At 32.6% G+C, this 8272-nt stretch overlaps 1 protein-coding gene and 1 long non-coding RNA gene across 4 annotated transcripts in view; both read right to left on the reverse strand.

Moving 5' to 3' along the window:
• Positions 1 to 700: 700 nt before the first annotated feature.
• The window catches only part of LOC119639097 (transmembrane protein 47), an 18016-nt gene continuing 10444 nt past the window's right edge, over positions 701 to 8272 (reverse strand). The window contains exons 2-7 of one of the 3 annotated variants that reach the window (XM_038036294.1): positions 3395 to 3470; positions 2049 to 2235; positions 1832 to 1981; positions 1684 to 1746; positions 1339 to 1543; positions 701 to 864 (exon numbers count right to left, since the gene is read on the reverse strand). In XM_038036294.1, coding sequence (XP_037892222.1) covers positions 1383 to 1543; positions 1684 to 1746; positions 1832 to 1981; positions 2049 to 2235; positions 3395 to 3470 — 637 coding nt within the window. In that variant the 3' untranslated portion in view covers positions 701 to 864; positions 1339 to 1382. Of the gene's footprint in view, positions 865 to 1338; positions 1544 to 1683; positions 1747 to 1831; positions 1982 to 2048; positions 2236 to 3394; positions 3471 to 3599; positions 3712 to 8272 lie in introns of those variants that run through there. The other 2 variants (XM_038036296.1, XM_038036295.1) reach the window with 2 other exon arrangements.
• LOC119639098 overlaps positions 3866 to 8272 on the reverse strand; it is an 8756-nt gene continuing 4349 nt past the window's right edge. Inside the window, exon 2 of the long non-coding RNA XR_005247529.1 lies at positions 3866 to 4181. This is a non-coding gene — a long non-coding RNA (uncharacterized LOC119639098). The remainder of the gene's footprint in view (positions 4182 to 8272) is intronic.

Here is an 8272-nt window from a genome sequence, read left to right on the forward strand (position 1 = left end):
CTTTCAAGTTTCAAGTTTTTCTGACCGTCGGCATGTTACACGTATAGGAGAACATGTCCTAAGAGAGATTCGAAAGCAAGGAAGACTTTTTAATCTTATTCTTCTCTTTACTAAAATTATATGTACATAATTATTAAAAAAAAAAAAAAAAAAAAAAAAAAAAAAAAAAACAATTTGAGAATTTGGTGATTTGCGGATTTTTATTTTGTGGGAAGGGGGGCGTGGGTACTTTAACATGTGAGTTTTTTCTTCTCCTTTTTTTTTTCTATACATTCTTTTGATTTTTCTTTCATTTTTCTTGTTGAATGTTTAATAATTTGTTGTGTACCGAGTCTGTGTCTTGTATGTGTGTGTATGTGTGTGTGCGTGTATATGAGTATCTGTGCACGCATTGTACGTATTTTCTTCATATTAATTATGTTTTAATAAACAAAATTCTTTCCTATATGTATTCTATATATGCCATTAGTATTAAAATTTTGAGAGTAAGTTTTACAAACCTACACACCGAGCACAAGATGGATAGATAGAGAAAGAGAGATAGATAGATAGGGAGAGAGAGAGAGAGAAGGAGACAGATTGAAAGCATTTGCTAGTTAATGGCTTTTAAATGTTTTTGTCTTCTTTTTTCTTTTTTTTTTTCATCTAATTTATTATTACATATACATATACATTTACTATCGAATTGCTGTTGTCTTTGTTTTTGTTGCTGTTGCTGCTTTTTCTTTTGGCCAGAAAATAGAATACACATGAAAGGAAATCGTAAATGATAAGAAAAAAATTATAAAATTTCTATATCAAGGATTTAAATTGAAAATTAAAAAGTTTCCTTCTTTAAATTAAATTAAGGCTTGAAAAACGAATCTGCAATAAATAAGAATAAACAATAATAATAATAATAATAATAATAATAATAACAAAAATTAAAGAAAAAAGAGGGAAAAGAAGAAATATGTGATTTGTGTATATATATGTATGTATGTATGAGTTTATCTGCATTTGGATGTTTGTGTCCCTGTGTGTGTGTCTGTGTCTTTGTGTTTGTGTGCGCGTGTGTATCTATGATTATATCAGAAAGAGATGTAAACACCTGTGTATATATGTAAATGTATAACAGTTTGGTACGCATTTATACGATGAAATAGAATGATCATGATGAATGAGGTTTAATGACAATTTGTTCTTTTTTCTTTCAATTATTTTTGTTTTTGTATGTAATGTGGGAGGTTTTTTTTTTTTTCTTTTTTTCTTGGATATTAAAATAAAATTTTTCTTTTTTGTTTTTGTTTTCGTTTTTCTTTTTAATTTATGTGTTAATTCAAAAAGAAATATATATACTTATATGTCTAAAGAACGACGTCAGGCAGGTCGTGCGGCCTGGCCTAGGCGCGCATTTGGTTTTCATGTACTATTTTTCTTTCCTTATAATATATCTCTTCGGATTCTTTGTCACATAGTAAAAGGACAACCGCTCCAAATAAGAATATGGCAGCGCCCCAACCTACACCGTAGGCCCAGCCAAATTCCCAAACCGGTCGGTTTGCTATAAATTACCGAAAAAAAGACATTTTCCAATATAATAAAATCAAATTTTAAATATAGAAAAATATAAAGCAAAATGACAGTCAGCGATACCATCAGTGTCACACAATACAACAGTGATATTTTAAAATATATTCTTACCCAGATTAAGTTCACCGGCAAAACATACAGGATAAATTATTAATGCTGATAGTACAGATATTACTAAGAACGATAGAAAAAAAAAAATTGTTAAAATTATTATTAAAAATGAATAAATAGCAGATGTTATGTTTATAAATTTACTTACAGGATAGTAACATGACTAAAACTGCAATTCTATAATATTTATATTTTAAGTTGTGATTTTGCGATTTTAAGCCAAGACCAGTTAATGTCGTAGCTATGAAATCAGTTATCAATGTGATAATACAAAGGGCCGCCGTTGCTTTAATATAAGCTAAAAATACATACATACATACAAATTATTCAAAAAATAAAAAATATAAAAAAAAGGAAAGACTTACCAACATCTCGGCTGGGATAACAGCCTGGAGGATCATGTAAATTAAATGGAAGCGGTGGCAAGACATCTTCTTCAATGCAATGAACAAATAAACCTTGACGCCAACTTTCTGCCATAAGCCAATCGGTGGAAGCCAATGCCATTATCATTAATATGACAACGATTACGCCACAAATAAATGCAATAACCTTTTTTTTTTTTTATTAAAATGAGAAAATTAATTTTCATAATTAATTAAAAAAAAAAAAAAAGTTAAAAGGAAAAAATTGATAAAGGGTGTTCCAAAATTTAAGCATGATTCGAATTTGCCGCAATTTGTGCTGCAATGCATTGCGTAAGGGGATAAAACAAAGCGGTCTCCATAAAGATAGTCTTATGCAGGAATTTCCGCCCCCACACACATATGGGTTGAAAATGTAAAACAACCACATTTCTTAACAACTAACACGTTACGATGCCAGTCTCTCATACATTCACAGTAACATTCTCATTATATTCAATCTACTTATCATCAAGAGATGAGGGTACGAATGAAAGAAGCTTCAGAGCCCCCCCCCGCAAAATATATATATTCTTGCTTAATATCAAATTCTGAATCGATTTAAATTGATTTCCGTCTGTCCATCCGTCTAATGTCTTTTATAAGCCATACGAAGGCATCGACTTCAAATTTGATAGCAACATTTGAAGTTCTTGCCTACAGGATCACCTAAACTGAGAGCACCCCGTTTTTTAAAAGGAATTTGTGCTTATTATTACTCATAAATAACGGCAGATAAATGTATAAAATTTTGATCGTATTTTCTACGGGCGATGTTGTGCTACTTATACAAAAATTAAAAAAAAAGTGACCATGTCTGTCCAATATATTATAGTGTATCAAATTTGAATTATTGTTGCAATAGCTTCATAACGACCAAAAGAAGCAAGCTTCAAAAACCCCGTAAAGTATACAAATTCTTGCCGGTTTCAAATTTTGAATATCCGCCTGTTCGTCTGTCCATCTTTCTGTTTGCGCAACTTTGTAGTATTTGTGGTAAACATCCCCCCATATCGCCTAAAAATTTGCAAAAGAATTTGCATTTAACCTAAACTTTTCAAAGCACACGCCTATAATGCCCTATGTGCCTAAACCTATGCGACAAAAACTTTTCTTTTAAAAATAAAAGAAATCAACTACGCCCACTCCATATTATAGAGCATGAGAGCTTTGTTTTTTTTTTACTTCTTTTGTCTTTTTTTTTGGGGTAAAGGGTGATGAAGGTTGCATAAGATTCGGGCCCGGACGAATTTAGTTTTTTCTTGCGTAAATTTTGAGAGACCCTTTAGTTATTTTGAAAGACAAACCTTTAAAGGTCGCGTGATTGTTATGGTTTCGATGGTCGTTGTTGGCGCCATTTTCGATGGTGATGGGCGTCGTGAACTAATTTAAATATATTGAGAGATTTGTTTCTTAATTAACATTTTTTGTTTTTCAATTATTAAATGCAATTTCTAAAAATACAATTTCATAAATGCATAATGTATTATGTAGGATTTGCACACTACTCACCAGCTTGATTTGGAATTTTAAGAATCTTTTGCTTTCAAGTATCAAAAAACGAAAAAAAAAAAAAAAACAAGTAAAAAAAAAGAATGAAGACCGCAAGTACTTTTTTCAATTGATTTGATTTTCCTTATTTTATTCTTCTTCTTCTTCTTACTTCGTTTCGTTGAAGAGTTTTTCAATTAATTTAATTGCTGATTAATTGCTTATGGGGGATTAATATTATGTCGCTTTGCTATTATTATATTATTGTATTGTAGTTCGGTGTTTTTTTTTTTTTGTTTTTTTCTCGTTTTCCTGTAGGGTTAAATTAATTGTAAGGAAACGCTAGGTTGAACTTGGTTCATGATTACAGCATTAGTTGTGGATTTTGTTTTTTTTTTTTTTTTTAAATAAGTCTTTTGCAAGGGTATGCAAATTTTGTTGTTTTTTGTATTGTTTCATTTACGTTTGATTGGATTTAACGAAAAGTAAGAATTTGCGTTTTTTTTTTGCCTTTTTACATATTATTTGATGTACTGTTATTGTTAGTTAATGCACGCTTGAACACACTCTGTCTTGTTGTTGCTTATTTTGCTTATTTAAAATCTATTGCGTAGAGACAGGCAGGCAGGCAGGCAAGCAGGCAGCCAGGCCGTCATGGGAAGGGGGAAGGGCGCGCATAGATCAGTAAAAAAAACCGCACGGCAAGGGTAACGAGGCAAAAAAAGTAAACAAAGAATTCATTATTAGTTACTACTACTATTATTATTGTTGTTAGTATATATATATATATATATAAATGTATATATATATGTTGTGTGAAACATTTTCTTTAATAAATTCCAAATGAATATTGTTTAAATTTAATAAAAATTTATCGACAGCAGCAACACATGCAATCCAATAAAAACACAACACTTGAAATGTGTGATATGATATGGTGTACAAAAAAAAAACCATATATTTATATATAAATATACATATACATGTTTATATTCATTTTAACAAAAATTTCATGTTTTTCAGTTGTAAAAAAGCAGGAATCATAACGGGTTGCTTCTGTGAGAATTCCTATATACATAAAATGCGATCTGAAAAATAGATCTATATGATCCAAATTCCTTTTGGTCAATTTACTACTAAGCACAAATTTTCATCATGAAATATTAAAAATTCGAACTTTTTTGCTAGCAAAGGTTTATTTTTCATTAGAATACTTGTACGAGTTAAGATCCGAAAAATAGGCCGACGTGGTCCAAATTCGATTAGATTAATTTTTATGTCAAAAGATTATTATGAATCACTATTCACATATGAAATATTGAAACCTATATCTTACCTTAGCTTACCATATAAAGATGCAAGTTTTGTAATAATGATTATGGGGCAAAGGGTTCAAAAATTTGCTCAATCCGGACCAAATTTTCCACACCAATATATAATGCCGAAATACTATTATTAAGCCAAATTTTAAAAATTACGCTACGTTCTGATCTGGTGACTTTTCAAAAAAAAGCGATACGAGCTGTATTCAAGATCGTTCATCCTTGGACGAGAACGGGTTAGTGTAACGAATGTCATCAAAATATCTTAAAAATTGCATTGAATTGTAGCTGGAACGCAAACATGCCTGGAGAAATATAAAATGGACAGACAAGCTTAGGTCGAGGCGGAAAGTGATTCAGAATCGATGGATATAACAAAAAGTGCATACGCACTCAAGTAGCTGTGGCCGCCGCGCAAACTTCCTCAAACAAGAGTAGTGTAGGATATAGTAATAGAGAATTGCGGAAAGTGAAGTCAAATCTGAAAAGTATCCGCAAAGTTTATTTTCCAAATAACTTCACAAGTTACCACCAAGATAACAAGATTTCAAATAAATATCCATCAGGCCCGAATAACAGAGATGAAACAAAAATGTATTTTCAAAATTAAAACATTAAAAAGCCTTTTTTCGAGTCTACCGCACCGCTTGATTGTTTCGATTCCCAATCGATTGACTTGAAATTTTGTTAAATTTTCTATAAATGGACGCTTTTTAAGAGATGTTTCCGAAAAGAAGTCGCAAATGTCGACAATATCAAAAAAAATTATCGGATTTTCACTACATTTCGATATATGGCAACCCTGCAGAGGTTCTAATACTTTTTTCCTTCAAATATTTTTTGCCCAACTCAACGAGTCATCTGTCGCTCATGTTACACCCAGAAGGGCTTAACACACCTTCTATTGTATCAATTGTCTCGGAATTATTTTCTGAAATAGTTTGATCCGAATCATGGTTCGAAAAATGCGCCCTGCAGATTCAACCTAAGAGAGCTAGGTGGACAGCGGGACAGACAAACTCATAATCGTTTGATGTGATGATAAAAGGTGAATCCTTCCCAAGTCCTGTTATCTATTGCATATATCCACTCAAACTTAATACATCCTTGTGCAACAAGTTGGGATGTAGGGTAAACCTCCTCTGTAGGGTACAGGAACGTTGCCATGAATGCGATTATTCATCGATGTATAGACACGTACTATGAGTGGCTTTAATAATACGATATTTTGCATAAAATATAATATCATGTGGGGTTTTTTTTTCATTTTTTCTACATTTCCTCCCACTGCCCTTTTATCACGCACATGAACTTATATCCGTTTAACGTTGGCTTATGCTATTGGTTTACTTCTCAATTTTCCTTTTTAGTGTAAATTGTTTAAGAGCTTTATTGTGTACATTTTTTTTTTTTCTTTTGTTATTAGAGGGTAAAAGTCTCGGTACATTCACATCCATTTGTTAAGTTAGTCAATGTGTACATTATTGTTATATCATTGTATCGTTGGAGTGCTTCAAAAACTAATTACATGATCGCAAACTTAAACTAAATGATTGCGATTGAATTTGATTATTATTTCTTCAGTTTGGTGTTGGATTTAGGGTCCAACACCACAATGCCTACAATGCAACATAATCTCAACGCGACTTTGTTGTTGGGCGTTTTACTCATTACTCACAAATTCCATTAATTTCCACGTATATTCTGCAAAAAATCAGCCACGCCCACTCAACGTTGCAGAGTACGGAAAATTAGTTTTCTCGTTCTTTTTAGTCTTTAAAAAAGAAAAGATGCGAGATGCGAAAATTTCGATGAGAGACGAATATAATTTTCTTACTTTATTTTTTTTATATATATATTTTTTTATTCCCCCATCACCGAAGGGTGAGGGGTATATTCCAAAATGTATATATATTCCTGATCAGCACCATATCTTGAATAGATTTAGATATTTCCGCCTGGCCGTCCGCTGGCCGCAAGAATAGAGATATCGACTTCAAATTTGGCAGAGACATTGGAAGACATTGCATGTAGGTTGGTATTGAAAATGGTCCAATCGGTCGAAGGGCACGCCCACAGTACCTCCCTTCTTCAAACACAATAAGAATTGGTTTTTTTTCCTTACTCATAAACAAAAATTTGAACGCATACCTATACCTACGTACCTGTATAAAAATGGAAAAAATTGCCCACGCCTACCCGATATTATAGGATATCAACATTTAATTTTTTTTTTTAATACCTTTATAAAGTTCAAAAACAAGCTTCATAAACCCCATAAGGGTTTGGCCGCCTGTTCCTCTACTCGTCTGTGTAGTATTTGCAGTAAACGTTCTCCCGTTAGCGAAATAAAATATATCGCCAACATATTTTGCAAAAGAATTTGAAAGCGATTTAAAATTTTTGAAGGACGCGCCTACAACGACCACAACGCCAATGCGACACAAAGATTTTTTTTTGATAATAGGAAAAATCGGTGATCTCCATCCCACATTATAGAGCTTTTACCGAATCAGGCCGAATTAATTAGCACAAGGCGTGCTTCAGTGCAGACTGCCGCCATATCTAATCTTACCTTATGTAATATTCTATTATTCTATTACTACCCGTTACAAGGCCTTCAATAGCTTTGTTGATTTATACTTACTGCTAAAGATTTATCAGTAAGACAGTAAGGAAAATTGCTTACAATTGCTGCGCCTTAAGGCGGAGGTAGGTTGCAGTGTTTCTCATATAACAGAGTTAGTTCGTACCGAGCCATTTCGAAACCGTGTTATATGAAACTTTGTTATTTATTCAAAAATTACAGCTAAGCCATTGAAACTTCTCTCCTCTCTTCTCTCCTTTCGACTTATAAGAAAACACTGTTTTACTACCCAGTAACGTGTTATATGAAGGACGCCTGTATATTTATGATGATGATGAAAAGTGGGGCAACTAGGATAATGTCTGGTCCCAATATGGAATGCGTGAATGTATGTATGGTCTATGAAGGCATACGATAGGGGGAAAGGTGATTTTTTATTCTATAATACGATTGGCGAGAAGTCATTCATGTTGACGAATGAATGCAATGCCCACGAGATTTTAGACGCTCTGTTGTCCAGGCATACCCATGGGCAAAAAAAGTGACTCAACGGCCCTTTGGACGTCTCCGTAGGGGCAAATATGATATCAACTTAATATGAACACTATTCGAGACACTCTAATGGAAATAAAATACCGCAAGTTACATATGGCGGTGTTTTCTAATGAAAATGTATAGAGTTTTCTTATTGCCTTTTAAGCATTCATTTACACTTTCAATTCGTTTGTATAGTTAAGTACGTATTGTAATTATAAGTGAACTCTTTTAAGTGGCACCGTACACAA

This window comes from Glossina fuscipes, unplaced genomic scaffold (genome assembly GCF_014805625.2).
Source record: "Glossina fuscipes isolate IAEA_lab_2018 unplaced genomic scaffold, Yale_Gfus_2 112, whole genome shotgun sequence".
Classification (NCBI taxonomy): Eukaryota; Metazoa; Arthropoda; class Insecta; order Diptera; family Glossinidae; genus Glossina; species Glossina fuscipes.